The following is a 16,976-nucleotide window of genomic DNA, read 5'->3' on the forward strand; positions in this document are numbered from 1 at the left end:
GGTAGTAAGCCTAAAGCCTTGTGAAAGGCTTTAAACTTCTCTCTAGAAAGAGCTTTTATAAACACATCTGCTAAGTTGTCGTGTATATAGACATCAACCAAGTCAATCTCCCTTGTATGAAGCCCCTCTTTGACATAATGATAATGCACCTCAATGTGCTTAGTGCGAGCATGGAAAACTGGATTTCTTGCAACTACTATCGCACTTTGACTATTAGTATACATAGGAGTGGGTAATTGCTGTTCCACACAATGATTGACCAACAGGTGTCTAAGCCATACACATTCTAATGTAGTTGTATGTGTAGCCTTGTATTTAGCTTCACAACTAGATGTGGCCAATGTAGATTGCTTCTTGCTTAGCCAAGAGATACATGAATCACCAAGCATGAAACTATTACCACTAGTGGAGACCCATGTGTCAAAACATCTAGCCTAGTCATTGTCAGTGAATGTATGCAAGCAAAGAGAAGTGCCATTAGGATATAAAAGGCCCAATGTCCAAGTGTCTTTGAGATAATGAAAGGCATGCTTGATTGCTTGCCAATGTGTAGTACCAGGGCTGTGCATAAAGCTGGCAACTGTGAGACCCCAAATTAAATATTTGATCGTGTATTACACATATATAATAAACATCCAATAGCTTGCTGATAGAGAGAAGCATCAAAGGAATCTCCTGCATCCTCAATAGGTTTGTTATCTTGCTTTTCAAAACTCAAGGAGCTGCCCGATGTACTTAAACTATTACAAAACAATGCCCTCTCAATTGCAATAAACTATATGCCAATATAGTAGTGTAAGTAGCCAAGATTTGTGACATCAAATACCGGCTGCAATTCAGTCTTTAAGGCTGCAATTTGTGTCTCATGAGGTCCAGTCAACAGCATATCATCCACATGAACAATGAGAATTAAGAGATTATCCCCATCTTTGTAGACATAAAGCGTGCTTGTGTGAATTATTGAAACCAAGAGCAATCCAATATGCATGTATCTTCTTGTACCATGCTCTAGGTGCTTATTTCAAACCATAGAGGGTCTTATGTGATTGGCACACTTTGTTCTTTGGGCCTTTTTGAACAAAGCCAAGAGGTTTAGTGACATAAACCTCCTCATGAAGATCACCATTTAGAAAAGTAGTCTTCACATCCATCTGATGCATATGCCGACTAAAATGGGTAGCCAAAGCAATGACACTACAAATGGTAGCCATACGTGAAGTGGGTGCAAATGTCTAATCATAGTCAATCCCATATTGTTGGGCATATCCTTTGGCAATAAGACATGCCTTGTAGTGATCAATGCTACCATTGGATCTATATTTTAATTTATAAACCTACTTTGTTCCTATAGCACACTTGCAAGGAGGCAAGTCACATGTGCCATTTTTATGTATAGAGTCCAACTCTAATTGCATAGCTATCATCCAATGCTCATCCCCTAAAGCATTCTGGAAATAAACATACTCCTCATTGCATGCTATAGTTATGAGTGCTTGTGTGACTAAGTGACCTTGTGCATGGTAAGTGGCTCCTCTAGGCTCTTGTTCTACTAGCAAGTGGAATAGGTTGTTTGCTGTCCTATAATGTATCCAATAGCCATCTAGGGACTGTTTTAGCCTCCCGAATAGCAGCCCTCTCATTGGCCACTTTATCATCAGCAGTGGCTAGATCAATGGGATGAAAGTAATGTTGCTGTTAAGCATGTTTTTGCCGCTGATTTTTCTGCTGTAATCCCTTAATAGGCTGTTGAAATCGACCAAAGTTGGGTGTATTTTGCTGAAACAATGGCAGTTGATTTTCAAATATATCCATCGATTCCACATTGGGATGATTTTTGTAGTCTATGAAGGTCTGATTAGCATGTTTAATGAATACAACATTTGTACTCACAAAAACTTTGTTTGTAGAGGGCTAATACGAGGAATAACCCTTTCTTTTTACATTGCAACCAATGAAAATATATTTGCTATTATAACTTGTCCTTGTGGCTGTTGCACCAAAGCGTATCCCAAACAACCAAAGACATGAATGTGTGATACCATTGGCTTCCAATAATTCTAGGCCTCATAAGGCGTCCATTCAACAAATGCTTTAGTGGGGTTGCTATTCAACACATATATTGCACATATAGCATCAAGCAAAAGCTTTGGGGGCAGCTTATTGTGTGAAAGCATACAACATGTCATCTCCATCAAAGTCTGATTCTGTCAGTCATATTGTTTTTTTGAGGTGTGTAAGGCATACTACACTAATGTTCAATGCCCCTTTCAACCAAAAAAGAGTTAAACTCATGTGGCATGTATTTTCCCTTTTGATCTATATAGCAAGAAATCAGCTTGCACCCAATGCCATTTTCAGCCAAGAGCAAGAAGGTTTTAAAGCATGCAAACGCTTCTAATCTATGTCTCAAAGCACATTCTCAACAATGATGGGTCATATCATCAATGAAGGTAACAAAATAGACATATTTTTTGATGGATTTGGCCATGCATTGGTAAACAAACATCACTATGCACAAGTGTAATTTTTGATTAGCATACATAGGTCTCTTTTTTGGAAACAAAGCATGATGCATTTTGCTAGGAATGCAACTCTTTCATACTTAGCAGCAAATAACATGTTTCTTTGAGTTCAAAACTTACAAAATGTTTCTTGAGATAAGAAACATTTCTGATAGTAAAAAATGTGAGGTTAAAAAAAAAAGGGTGGGTGGTGGACCAAAAAACGTGGCTTTTTTTGACAAAAACCATTGGGCAATGTTAAAACATGATCATGATGATGATGATGATGAGTAGTGACTTGTGAGGGCTCAAGATTTTGGATGAGAGACTTAATTTTTTGGGATTTTGTTTAGTTATTGGACATTACCAATCTAGATAGTGATATGCTTATTCTTTGCCATTTGATTTATCCTAGACGTTTTGGCATGTTTCATTTCTTAATACCCATCACTACAAAGTAGACAAAAGGTCAATTACTTTCTTTTTCTTAATGGATTGAAACAAATACAGTCCTATTGGAAATGAGCAAAATCTTTATTAACTTTGGCTTCAAACGTTAAAGAAAAGAGTTGAACATGAATCCCAATAAGATAGTTTTCCATTGAAGGCATAAGCCATGGAAATATGTTATCTAATTAAATTTAAGAGTTGATTATTATACGTCTTTAGTCTCATTTATGAGTTATTTATGATATATTATGATTCATTTTGGATTTTGACATTTTGTTAGTTTGTTTTGGAATAATAATCATGACCTTGCAACTTGACTTAGTCCATATTGTATATGGGCTATGTACTTATTTATTTCAATTTTCTTTGTGTGATATATATGTATCATAGTGTTTGAGGTTTGAACCATAGTATAGCTTAAGCTTGTCCAAAGACCAAGTCCAAAGACTAACTTTGACATAAGTTAATAATGGATCATGGATGTGTAACGTATTATTCTTAATTGACTCTCATGTATTATCACCCAAGCTTAATTGGATTTTTTGTTTAAGAGAGAGTCCCATAGAGGTTCAAAATCTCTTTCCCTAGTTAAAACTATAAAGAATCCCTATATGAAAAAACCCACATTTCTTATTTTAATCCCTCTTAAAGGAATCTTACAAAACACATTTTTGACGTTTCATTTCTAAACGTTTTTGACGTTTTTGGCTGCTATGCTCTCATATATTTTTAGTAGGTACTTTCAAAGGAGAAAGATGAAGAACTACTTTTTTGCTTCTCAAAAGGAAGCGAATTGCCATAGTTGAAACACCAAATTGAGCATGCCACAACTTGATGTCCTCCATAATAGTGGCATCAACATGTAATGCATTGTGTGATGCTCTCCTCTTATATATATCATGTTGATATATGCCATTGTACAATGTGTCAATGACAATGAGGGTATCCCCATCACTACAATCATAGACATTGCATCAATCTATGTGGAATTTAACTACAAAACCGGCACATGCAATGGTTGAAACTAAAAGCAAGTTCTTCTTTATACCAAGGACACAAAAACCTTCTCAAGTATGATAATTTTTCTATCCAGTGGAACAATGGGAATCTTTCATATGCCTTGGATTGCATACAAAGCAATATTAGCATATACAATTGATCCCCTCTTTTGTATATCTTCATATGATATAAATAAGTCATGAAAGAATGTTATGTACTTGGAGGTACCACTATTAAAATACCATGCCTAAAACAGAATGGACCAAAATGTTTCGGTCTCGAAACACATTTCAAGATAAGTTAGGGTAAAGTCGTGTTTCGGGTTGCTTATTCTCTTCCCAAGATGCATGTGTTGTTTTTGTTTATTCTCCTGAGCTCTTCAACCTCTTTCACCTGTGCTTGTTCTCTTTATTTGCTGTTCGCTTCTCCTACTGTAAATCTATTGTTGTTTTCCCTCAGATTTGCAACTATTTTTCATTTTTCTTGCAAGCTTTTCCTCTCCTCTCTTTGTTCTTCATTGTCTAGACTCATTAGAGCTGTTTTTTCCCTTTCGATGTTGGATTTCTCTCTTTCCAGCAAGCTACAACCATGGTGAGGGACAGTTAAAATTTTGGAGCCACACTTGCATCATCAACAACTATGGAGGTAGCAATATGTATGCTTGTCAGATCTCTTTTAATGTTACATGTATAGTCTAGACCATCGAAGAATTTACGTACTTTTGTGTAGAGGCTCAAGTTACAAATGGTATTATCTCTTCCTATATATGTAATATTAACATAATTCTAGAAATTCACATGAAATCTGTTTCCCCATTTCGTCGTTTTTGGCCTTGGGCCAAAGCTCCATTTCGCGACTTTAAAATGTATTTTTATTTTTCGGTTTTCGAAACTCCAGGCAACTACGATGATAGGAAAGATCATAGGAACAATGCAGAATAAAGACTTTAAGATTTTTGACCACTGTCCAAACTTAGTAAATGTGGTGCCACATCCTTCACACTTGTTTGAATTTTTCCCAATAGTCATACTTGTTCGATTGTTGCTTTCACTAGCAATCCTTTTTCTACATTCCTTAATAACATGCCCCTTTTTCTTGTAATAATTACTTCTCTTTTTCTTGGCACTCTCATCCTTGGTGCTTGAAGAGTTTGTAGAAGAGGTGGATTTGCCTTTGCCCTTTGAGTTTGATGGTTGCCATGAGTTTCCTTTGTTCTTATGACTGGCTGCTGCAAATGATCGATTTTCCATACTTATGTTGAAGCAATTCCATAGTTGCTCTTCTTGCAACAATAATGATATCAATGCATCAAATGTGTATGCAATAGCATCTTCTTTTGCAAGCAAGGGAAATATAATGGCAAAACTCTGATATAACTCAAGTAGGCCAGCCAAGGCCATAGAAACAATAGAATATTAAGAATTATCTCCTTGATATTTGCAAGCTATTGTGTTATATCCTTTACGTGTGTGATATAGGCATCCACTGAATCACTCTCTGTCATGTGCTCTAGTGCAAGTTACTTACATAAGTAGGCTATACAAGCCTCATCGCACACCTAATACAAAGAGAAAGTTTATCCCGTATCCTTGGCCATTGTGTATGCCCGAATGTGTGGAATTACGTCTCTTCTCAACAATGCAATCAAAGCATGTGTTGGGGCATCTCCTCCATCTCTGAATTGATCAACTGTGGGAGGTGTAGTAGGAATTGGAAGATCCACTTGTGACAACGGATGAATTGGATGAGCTTGCAACATTCTATGTAATAGGGCCTACATGCCTAACTTCAAAACTAGATGCATAACCCCAAAGATGTTTGGCAACCAAGACATGCTTTATGTAATGCCCACACTGGATAATTTGTGGCATCCGATTTGTTTGAGTCTCCAAATATATTTAGCAAGTCATCTTGTCTTGCCATTGCTTGTTGACAGTTTTGTATAATTGAATTTTTAAGATGGTTGTAAAATGTGTCCTTGAAGGTGAAGCAATATAGAAAAGCAGGAAAAAGCTAAAAAAACTTACAATTTTATTCACAATTGACAATGTCGAAGGAAACTCAGCATCTAAAAAGGCTCTAGTGTCCACAAATATTGATGAAGATGATGGAATTTGCCTCAATTTGGATGAATTGAGATAAATTTCACAAAAGCCTGGAGTGTTTTGACAAAATTTGGTGAAATTTTGGCTCAAATATGAAAAGCTCAAATTTCTGATGTGAAATCAGACAAACTTAAAATATTAATGAAATATCCACAAAATTTTAGTGAAGTTTGGAGGTTTTGGATAAAAAGTCCCAATTTTCTTTTGAAGAAATTCAACGGAAATTGATGTCTGTTGCAAAAATCCCCAAAATTTGTGCTTATGAAGGAGGTGCTGAGTGAATAGGAGTTTATTTTGTGGGATTAAAACTGATTAAGCTTGAGAAGTTAACAATAATTTGATATTGTAGGCTCTCAAGGCTGAATTGACATGGTTGAGGCAATGTTGTTAAATGTGCAAATTGTCGGCAGAAAAAGACGCGCGCAGCAAGCGGAAGGTCTAATGACATGCATGCAACTCTTGGGGTCAGCTGGTGATACATAGATAGCTATTGGGGCAGGCTGATGACAGGTAGGTGTGGTGTATTTTAGCAATCATCATAGGAGGGATGACAAGCAATAGTGTCTGATCTAGAATAGGCAGGTGACTTTAGAGACAGGTGACGTGGCTGTAGCCAGCATTCAAGATGGACTTATTGCGAAGTGGACCAGGCCTGTAGACAAAATGGGCAGATGACAATAGGGTTGTAGCAGGTGCAAACAGGTTCCAATTGTTGGGAATTGACGAGCAAATGGCAAGAAGGCTGACATAAGCATGAATAGGCTGTGCAAGGTGTGGAAGCTTCACGCATAGACTGTGCAAGCAAATTTCCAATGCAGATACATCGCAAATAGCAGTGGCTTGGTCCAAGACTTGATGGCAGCTAAGGCGATGACAGCTTGTGAGCAAAGTGGCTAGAAAGAAGTATGGCTTTGATACTAGTGTTAGGTTAGGATTCAATAGCATGCATGTGCACAAACACATGCATAGCAAACAAGCAAACAACAAGAGAGAAGAGAGTTGTTGGAAGGTCACATCCACTGTGTGAGAATGATAATGAAAGTACAATTCCTAAGGTACTAAAGTATCACACTCATTAAGGGGTGTTCACACAAGATAAAAACTATGCTCTAGCTAGAAGGTAAAAAGTGCTCGTGGATAAGGAAATGTTCACAGCAAAGCTATGGAAGAACATAATAATTGTAACAATATGAGCACATCGCATCCTATTGGAGAGAGGGTAGGGACACTTTGGTTGGTTGGCTACATCGTGTGCCTTTGTACACGCTGTTGTACCTTTGTATTTGAATTTTGTTTCTTGAGTTTGTTATCTTTGAGTTCATGTGCCCTTGTATTTTTGTTCAGTTCTTTGTATTTGCAACAGCTCTATCTTTTTGCTTGTGTTGCTTCACATGATTCTGATAGAAACAATAGCAAAACAAGTTGCTTGCTTGTAAAAGAGCTAGAATGAGCAGCTGAATAGGTCTTTTGATGAAGACGAGTGATGTGGATGCTGGTAACCAGGTTCTAGCAGCTAAAATAGGGTAAAAATATCTCCAAACAGTAGTAGATTGGTAGTGGATGTTGTTAATGATGATGTAGTAGTAGTGGATGCAAAGTGTGGGCAAAGGGATGAAAGAGGAGTGCGTACACATAGTCCCTTTTATAAGAGAATCTAAAAGATGTCTCGTGTTGCACAAGTGTTTAGAGTGTTGCACAAAATGGTACAAGTGCCTTTTTGGGGCTGTTTTAATGAGCCAAAAAATGCCTTAAAAACAAGGTAATTTAGGGCAAGCTTTGGTAGATTAACACCCTCTCTCAAACCCAATAAGGAAGGCTAAGGAGAGTGAAGAGATAGCTTAGCCTTGATCGAAAAGGTTCCACCCCAAAGAGACCAAGGCATTGGGTCAAGGGTGTCACTTTGGATTGCTGAAGGATCTACCAAGATCAAAGAGGTAATGGATATCTTCCTTTGAGTCAACCAATTGAATGAGACTTTTTTTTTGGATTGACAGTGGCTCCTTAAGCACATCATGCAGGGGGGGCTCATTCGGTTGGTTGATTTTTCGGGACTAGATTCTTCTGACGAATATGCATTTACGAGCTCATTGTTAGATGATGATGAGTCTACTCTCTTGAAGAAGTCCAGAAGAAGGTGCATTGGATGCAAGGCATGTGAGAAGAATTGGATCCTATTGCCACCAACATACATGGGATGGTGTTGACTTGCCCCATGGGAAGAAAGCCATTGGAACCAAATGAGTCTATAAACTAAAGCGCAAGGTTGATGGTACTATAGACAAGTACAAAGCACGGTTGGTAGCCAAGGGATATGCATGGAAAAAGGGCATCGATTATGACGAGACATTTGGTTCTACATCTCATATGAGTATAGTTAGGTGTGTTATTGCAATGGTTGCAAATTATGGATGGAAGGTATATCAATTGGACATCGAGATGGCGTTCTTGGATGGTGACCTACATGAGGATGTTTATGTGTCACAACCTCAAGGGTTTGTGGAGAAAGGCAAAGAGCACATGGCTTGCAAGTTGCACAAGGCTCTTTATGGTTGGTTTAAAACAAGTTCCTCATGCATGATATGCTAGGATTGATGCTTATTTGGCCAGCATTGGGTTCACAAATATAGTCTAGTTGTACCCACTCTCTACACTAAGAATGAAGGGAAGGGACTTGCTGGTTATCATTCTATATGTAGATGATATGCTGCTCATCAGACCAAGAGAGCATAAAATTACAGATTTCAAGGCTGAATTAAAACGTACTTTTGATATGCCAAATATGGGCTGTTTATACTACTATTTGGCATTATCATGTCTCAATCATAGTATGCAGATAAGCTTTTGCATAGGTTTAATATGCAAGATTGCATGCCTATATGTATTCCTATGGAGCCAACACTCAAGCTGTCCATGCGTGATGGTGAAGAGATGTTTGATATTGCAATTTACAGTAAATAGACTGTTGGTTGTTTTATTTACCTCTGCAACATACGTCTTAACATACAGTATATAGGTGAGCAGGTTTATGCACAGCCCATTGACAGTACATTGGCAAGCTGTAAAGCGGATCTTCAAATATTTGCAGGGTACTCAATCATATGCTTTATCATTTCTTGGGGTGAGACTTGCACTTATAGGCTTACAGTGATTCAAATTGGACTGGTGATTCACACACTAGGCAATCTACTATTTGACACTATTTCTTTCTAGGCTATTCATGCATTTCATGGCTAAGTAAAAAACAACCTACAGTGGCTACCTTGTCTTGTGAGGGAGGCTAAGTACAGGGCAATGTTCATCGCTATAGTGAAATGTGTACGGTTGCATAGATTATTGGCTGATCTACAAATTTCTTTGGATGGTTCTACACCCATTCTTTCTGACAGTCAGAGTACTATTGTAGTGGCACAGAATCCTGTGTTTCATACTCACGTGAAACACGTTGAGATACACTACCATTATGTCAGAGAGAGATGCTATGCAAGAGAGATCAATTTGATATATGTCCCTACATAGGAGAATGTTGCAACCGTTTTCACCAAAGCATCACCTTGTGAGAAGTTTGAGGCTTTTCGAAAGTCCTTGAACTTGCTATCCTTTGGTGATTGATCTTCTTGTACTTCCACAACATTGGCATTGCAAGGGGGTGTTAGAATTTGCCAATTCTATGGGTAGTGCCCAATGTTTTCGATCGTTGGTTTGTAGTGTAAGCACAACTATGTTAATAAGTTGTATCATCACTTCTAGAGTTAGTTCTAGAGTTCGCTAACTTGAGTTAAGTTAGGGGTTTGGTCTACCTTAGACCTAAGGTTGTACTTTATCACTTTTAGTTCAGCAAAGTACAATCTATCGCTTTCAGCTCACACTTTGTACTCACTGTCTACTCTCACTCTCTGGTTTCTCTCTCATCGATAGTTGGTCAGATCCAACGCAAAGTGGCATCCCTTGAAATATTTCCTTAAGTTGTATTCCAAAATCTTGTAGTGCAGCTGAGAATAGGTTCGAATTGGTGGAAGATGGAAGGCCTTGCCACAAGCTCAAGAGATATGCCCTTGAATCTCCACTTCCTTTATTGATCGAGCCAATTGTCCTACTAAGTTTGGAAATGTGACCGTCCAAGATGATCACCAGCAAAATCACCTAATTTTGTCTCGATTTGATGCACTTGAGAGCTCAAATTGGGTCTTCTTCACTTGCATGCAAGTCACACTTACTATATATGAGGAATTCTTTGAATATCTGCTGTAATTCCTTAGATTGCCAGCAAATCCCCTCCATGCATGGCTGAGATTTGGTGGCATGCAATCCAACGCAGCTGAGAAACCTTAATTATTGCTGTGATAAGTCTGTAACAGCAAATTTTGGGGCAGAGAATCTTTGAATGGATGGAGGAAAGAGAGAATAGCAGTAGATGAGAAAAAGATCTTTAGTGTCAGGTCGGGAGGAGTCAACAGCAGCTGCTGCCTGCTGATTAGCCCGTCTTTGCACAATGGATACAATCCTAACAAGATACAAAATGCTGTCATCTACAGCTTGGGAGTCATGAGATCAGGTTGCCTTCAGAGGAATGATGATCAGCAGCCTCAAGAACCTCCAGATCATGGCTGAGAATGATGTTTCTCCACTGTCCAAAACCCTTCAATAGCAACCATGCCCAGCAAGATTGCACCTTCTCTCCCCTCCAGCCAGCCTAAAGTGGCTCTCCCCAACTGCCCCCCTCTTCGCATCAGCTTTGCCTTACATTGCCTTGCATGGCTTCTATTTATGGTGGATGAATTTATTTCCCTTTTATTGTCAATTAAAAGCCATTTAAAAAAACTAAAGAAGGGAAGAGAAGAAAAGAGAAATTCAAGACGCCTAAAATAGTGTTATTTGAAAGAAGATATTTGTCACCTTTGTGTCTTGCATAGTACCCTGAAACGGTGTTTCGGGGCTGTCAAAACGGCCCAGCTGTTTTGGACCGAAATGGAAACAACAAATCAGTATTTCAGCGTCTTGCAGTCCAAAACGGACAGCGTATAGCGCGTTATCTAGGGAGAAAACACACTTGACATTCTTCGTTCGGCGCGAATCACAATCGTCTCGACTCTTCTCAGTCCTATAGGTTGCACTCTAGCTCTTGAGCCGCCGCTACCGCTGTCGCTGCCGTTGCCGCTGCCGTGGCCATCTCCTCTATTTCCTCTTTTTCTTCCTCTTCTCTTTCTTCTTGCACTCAATTGGAGCCCTTGAAGGAGATATGGGCGAAATATAAATGTATAATATTATGTGATGGATGGTCAGATATATGCCGAAGGAATGTTTACAATGTTTTGGTGTCTTCATATAAAAACACCATGTTCATTAAGGCTATCGATGCCTCTGTCTTAGGTCTTACCATCACAGGAGCTTTCAGTTGGGAGCACATGTGATAGGTCATTATGGATATAGGAGTCTATAATGTGGTACATGTGTTGTGGTTTACAAATAATGGAAGCAATTGTGTGTCTATGGGATATATGCTTAAGGAGTTTTCTAGCATAGTATAGACTCTTTGTATATCCCATTGCCTTGACTTGCTTATTGAAGATGTTGGGCAAATATCTTGGGCTTGTGACATTTCAAGATAACAAGCATATGAAGAAGAGGCCATCCTTCATAAGTATGTTTCGAGCCAATAGCACACTTGAGCTATTGAAGCTTTCTTCATAGATTTTCTTATATGTTTATTGTATTGGAGAGGTTGATATGGGTTTGTCCAAATTTGATATGCACCATTGCATGCCAGGAATGGCTCACATGGAGTGAGAGAGAGTCTTCAAAGGCTCTTGCTTTTAGGCACAATATTTTAAATGAGAGTTGGTGGATTGAGGCAGAGATATTGGTGAAAAGTCTCACTTCTATTTACATTGTATTGCGCATCACTGATATGGAGGGAAGTACTTTGGGTCTTCTATACAAGTATAGAGATAGATTTGGTGACGCCTTGTTTCGCAACAGCTTTTTGTCCCAAGACAAAAAAGTTTTTGTTTAACTTTTATATATGTAATTATTTAGTGTTAACGACTTTTTGATGATTGATCATTATTTTAAGTTTTTAACTTGATTCGTGGAGTATGGAATGTATGATGAGATTAGTCCTACAAACCAATCTATCTTGCATCTCCTTTGGTGTAGCGAGGAGTAGTACACTAGGGAGGAGTTAGAGAAGGGCTTCATGGAGTATATGAGACGTCTTACAGGGGACGATATAGATATGATGAGGAGAGTAGAGGATGATTTGCTGGAATTCCGTAATCATTCTATTCATTTTGGCTGATCCACAACTAGGCTTCGAGAGATATAGCTTCAACTTGTCGCTTAGTAGGAGAAATACGACAATTGTGCTTCTACTTTGGTATGTGACTGGTGACTTTATATTTTGAATCTTGATAATCTAATGCATTATGCAACTTAGATAACAGATTCTATAATCTATTTGCCCACTTAAATGTTAATTTTGTGGCTTGTCTATTAGCAATTGCCAAATACTTAATCTCAATCTCTTGAATTTGAATAGAAACGTATTGCCATTCATGTCCTCTCGCAAGATTGTAGTTCAAGGCCTATTAAGAGGAATTGGAGCACATTGGCGCTCTTCCACACCAAAAAGAGAAACAAGCTCATAATTGCCCAGCTGGAGTGTTTAGTGTTTTGCCATTGCAATCTCCAGCTTCTTAAGAGGACCGCTCTGCCCCTTAAGCTTTCACATATAAATTGATAATGATTAGTATTATGTATAATTAACTTTTTATCCTTGACACTTGACATTGCTTGGAAGTTGGATTGTAAATTGTGATATGTATAAACATTGAACATGTTGAATCTTCTCTCATATGATACATCTTTGTCTCATTTACCTTTACAAGTGAATATTGATATAGAGAAGATATGTGACATCCCGCAGATACCACAGGAGGAGCGGAATATCTATTCCATGCTCTATGAGGATCTATTAGTAGCGGTGTATAAGACTGGTGCACTGAGGAGGGTTAGAGCCACTAGAGCGAGGGCCACATGTGGTCGCGCATCACAGGCAAAGTCAGAGCTAGAGTTTGAGGTTGAGACTGCTTTATCAACTTTTTGATTAGGGTTCTTGGAGTCGGACGAGGAGATGGTACACAGATCCTCAGAGTCTGGATGAGTCATGAGTCATGACTCCTGATATACAAGAATTAGTTTAGCATTGCAGAGTCCAGACTATAGTTGCCAGTTGTTCATTGTTGTTGATACTTATTACTCAATAGTTACTAGAGTCTAGAGACTAGTACACAGTGCTCAATGCTCACTAGACTTTGAAGTTTTGATAGATTATTCACATGACATAGTTACATGTATCATCGTATCTTGATTGCACTTATTATGCATCTTGATTTTTATTCCATTATTCTTGATGGCAGTCTCCACTGTTCTTGATGTCAGTCTTCATTGCTCTTTAGATCATAGATGATTCATGAGTCATAAATTATAATTCATTTTGTTGCCTTCGGTTTTGAAAATTAAGTCTTAATTGTGTTACGCTGTCTTAAGTTTCAACCATTGAGTCGTGACTCCTGAATCTTCACTCGTGAGTCGTGACATGTGTAATGAATCATAATTTCAATCATATGACATGAATACTCACTTCAACCGGGAGTATGTCGGGATTCGTGAAAAGCAACACCTTATGATGCTTATGACTAATCTGATTTTGACAAAGTTTTGATACATGTTGTTGTAGGCATTAATATATTTACATACCCACATAATACTATATTTATTTTAGTGTACGATCCAAAAAGCAGTTTCGGTGTTTCCAAAATTTGGTTGAAACTCCGAAACTCCAGTTTTTCTTGTTTCTGTTTCCTCTGTTTTTGAAACTCCCCCGTACTATGGTTTCTTGGTAGGTTCATGGGCAGCCCCAATGATCACCCTTGCATTGATGTCTTGGCTGCTTTGGGGTGGCACCTTTTAGGTATCGAAAAGGGGGTAGAAATTGACAGGGATGTGAGAACTTTATGATCCATTGCCTTATTTTTGATGGCCTATGATAGGGATGTGAGAACCTTATGATCCATTGCCTTATTTGGGATGGATGGCGTAGCTCTTACTCCTTGACTCATTCTCTCTCACACATTACACTTCCATATAGACATATGTCCACTATTAATGGACATGGAAGTAATGCAAGTGTAGCAAGGCTACACCCACAAAGTGGTGAGAGAGACCCCAAAGGAAGGGAAATATGCTCTACAACAAAGAGTGCAATGGAACTTTGATAGGAACTTGCTGGTGTGACTCATACTGAATAATATTTGCCCACCTTCACTCTTCAAAGGGCTTCCTTCAAATCTTCTTACTATGTTGCCATTGGTGGGCTCTTCCTTAAGATGGTGGTTGATGCTTTTGTTTAGCCATTTGAAGACCCCATTGTCCTTGCTGACTCTTCTTAATTTTGTGACCTTTCAAACAATCACTCCTTAGTAAGGGCCCCAAGGGGCATTTGAAGATGTTGGTATTTGCAGCCACACTTTGATTCAACCACCAGAATTGGATGGCTATTGCCAGCAACCTACGCAAAGAAGTTAGAGAGGTAATGTCATTTTGTTTTGGAGTGTATCCTTGATAGGGAGGTGGAGCTTGTCTCTTGTCTAAAAGAACTTGAAGTCTTGACTGCCTCCCCTTGAGCCATGAGCTAGAGCATCATCACCTCCAGAACTGCACACCATTGGATTAAAGAGAAGTAACATCCCAACTCGCATCTGAGCTCCTACTCTTGAGCTCTCTGCACTCCTGGATGAGCTCTTGAGAGAATGCTCAAGAGGATTGGTTCCCTCTTTTGTTAATGGAAAACGCCTTGGAAAAGGTAATTTCAAAAAAGGTAGTGTTGTGCTACAATCTGACAAAACCCTACCTTATCAAATGTTGCCTGATAGCACAGGTTGCTACTAAGGAGTATCTTGGTCTGGTTTGGCATCGCCTTGAGTTATTGGATCAGATGTATCTACTCTCTTGGATTGACAGATTTATAATTCACAATCATTCCCCATTGGGTTACAAAATTCAGCACTAGGCAGAAATTTTTGCATCTCTCTACCTTGTAAGCATGGCAAAGGCTATGAGGATTTAGTGAACTTCCATGTATGTTGACTTAGAGGTAACTGAGTTCTGGACATTTGGAAGCATGACAATGATGTGCCTCTGATGGTCACCCCATGAACTAATTAACTAGGAAATATGTTGATACCTGTGGGCATTCCGACAGAAAGGCTGCAGTGTCACATGTTAGTTCTGTAAGTCTGCAATTCCTCTCTTCTTGTTCCTAACCATCTACATCCTGTATAAAATCTTTGATTGAGCCAGTTGACATATACTGAGGCGGTATAGCTGTCAGGTCCAACTGGAAGGACTTTAGCTGGTTTTTATTTTTCAAATAACCTGCTGAAATGTTACATAGTTTGTCTTGTTGAAGCTGACGGTAGTGTATAGAAAGATGTCTCTGTCTATCCTTCACATAATTGGAGATCCTTTGTTGTTTTTACTGAATTATAATTCTTGCATATTTTATAAGTGCAACTGCATGCCTTTATAATTTTGAATGACCTTATGTAATTGATGAAGTCACCTGAGTTAATCCTTTACTCTAGCTAGCTACTGTGCTGTTACTCCTATCCTTCTGGCTGGCCATTTGGATCCGATCCTATTTGAAGCACTCTATGTAAGCTGAATCTTACATTTAGTGTTTTGTTTTGGTCTCCTCTGTAATTCAGAAGTGTAATGATTCTGGTGCTTTTATCTCTTGCAGGCTTCACAACATGCAATTTTCATTGTATCAAAGATTCCACAGATCACTGAGAATTTTCAGGTGTGTTATGAATTTTGCCTTATGCATAACTCAGAGACACATGTCACCTTTCGAGCTCTGTACATCTCTCTATGATGTGGTGATTGTGCTTTTTCATGTGTTGTTTCAGAACAAGAGCACAGGACAGTTGAGTTTTACCACAAATTTCTTGAATTTTGGAGGCTGTATTGGTGAGTGAGGAACTTAATTAACCCCTTTTGTAAACAAATTTCTATGCCATTAACCTCCACCTTTTTCAGCTCGATTATTCACGAGCCTTCAAGAGAGGGCACCTTTGAGCAGTATCCTTTGGTCTGTCTCATTTCTCAGAGTAAGGTTTTAGTTTTGATTTTAAGATTTGTTATGTACATAGCTTGTACCTATCAACTCTGGAGTCCTTAACAACACGGTAGTGGTGGTGGGTGCTCTTCTTGGTATCCTCACCAATGGAATTGTGGTATATCAAATACTGGCATATAATGGTGGTGCCCAAGCAAGGAAACAGAAGAAGGTCACATAACTGTGCTACACAAAATTATGCTCCTACATGAGTACATACACATTCTTTGTACAGATATGAACAATTCTGACATAACAGATGAAATCTTGAACCATCTTTTGATATAAAGATGGAAGTCCATTCTTTCAAGAATTATTTGCTACTCTAGCAGATTATTTATTGGCTGCAGCAATTGATAGCTATCAAAGTTACCACTTTAGCACAATATGTTTTGGCTGCAGAAATGGATAGCTACGAAAACTTTATCCATGTTTAAATAGTTGCATTTCAGCTGTAATTGTGTTTAGTCCAACGGTAAATGAAGATGAAATTTAAGAGGTAAGAATTGGCTTTTGTACACATGAAATGCATCAAGGAGGCTTGATTGAGGATGCTAGAAACCACATCGCAGACGCACCTTAATTGCATCGTTAGTATGGCCGCATCAACAACCACAGAAGAACCTGAATAGCTCCATGTTAAAGACTGCATAGCTGATCAGTATGCATCCATTGCATAAAGATGCATCAGCTGATGCTTGTGCATATGAGAGCTCACAAAAACACCAGCAGCTTGAAGGGAAA

At 38.6% G+C, this 16,976-nt stretch overlaps 1 protein-coding gene across 2 annotated transcripts in view; it reads left to right on the forward strand.

The window, feature by feature from the left end:
• Nucleotides 1–16,697, forward strand: part of LOC148024694 (mannose-P-dolichol utilization defect 1 protein homolog 2-like) — a 55,231-nt gene extending 38,534 nt beyond the window's left edge. Inside the window, exons 4-8 of one of the 2 annotated variants that reach the window (XM_087694348.1) lie at nucleotides 15,701–15,767; nucleotides 15,855–15,914; nucleotides 16,024–16,084; nucleotides 16,154–16,195; nucleotides 16,307–16,697. In XM_087694348.1, coding sequence (XP_087550474.1) covers nucleotides 15,701–15,767; nucleotides 15,855–15,914; nucleotides 16,024–16,084; nucleotides 16,154–16,195; nucleotides 16,307–16,413 — 337 coding nt within the window. In that variant the 3' untranslated portion in view covers nucleotides 16,414–16,697. Of the gene's footprint in view, nucleotides 1–15,700; nucleotides 15,768–15,854; nucleotides 15,915–16,023; nucleotides 16,085–16,153; nucleotides 16,196–16,266 lie in introns of both variants that reach the window. The other variant, XM_087694349.1, reaches the window with a different exon arrangement.
• Nucleotides 16,698–16,976: the final 279 nt, after the last annotated feature.

The sequence above is a fragment of the Lygodium microphyllum genome, chromosome 15 (genome assembly GCF_053477565.2).
Source record: "Lygodium microphyllum isolate KBCC chromosome 15, Lygodium_microphyllum_v1.1.10, whole genome shotgun sequence".
Classification (NCBI taxonomy): Eukaryota; Viridiplantae; Streptophyta; class Polypodiopsida; order Schizaeales; family Lygodiaceae; genus Lygodium; species Lygodium microphyllum.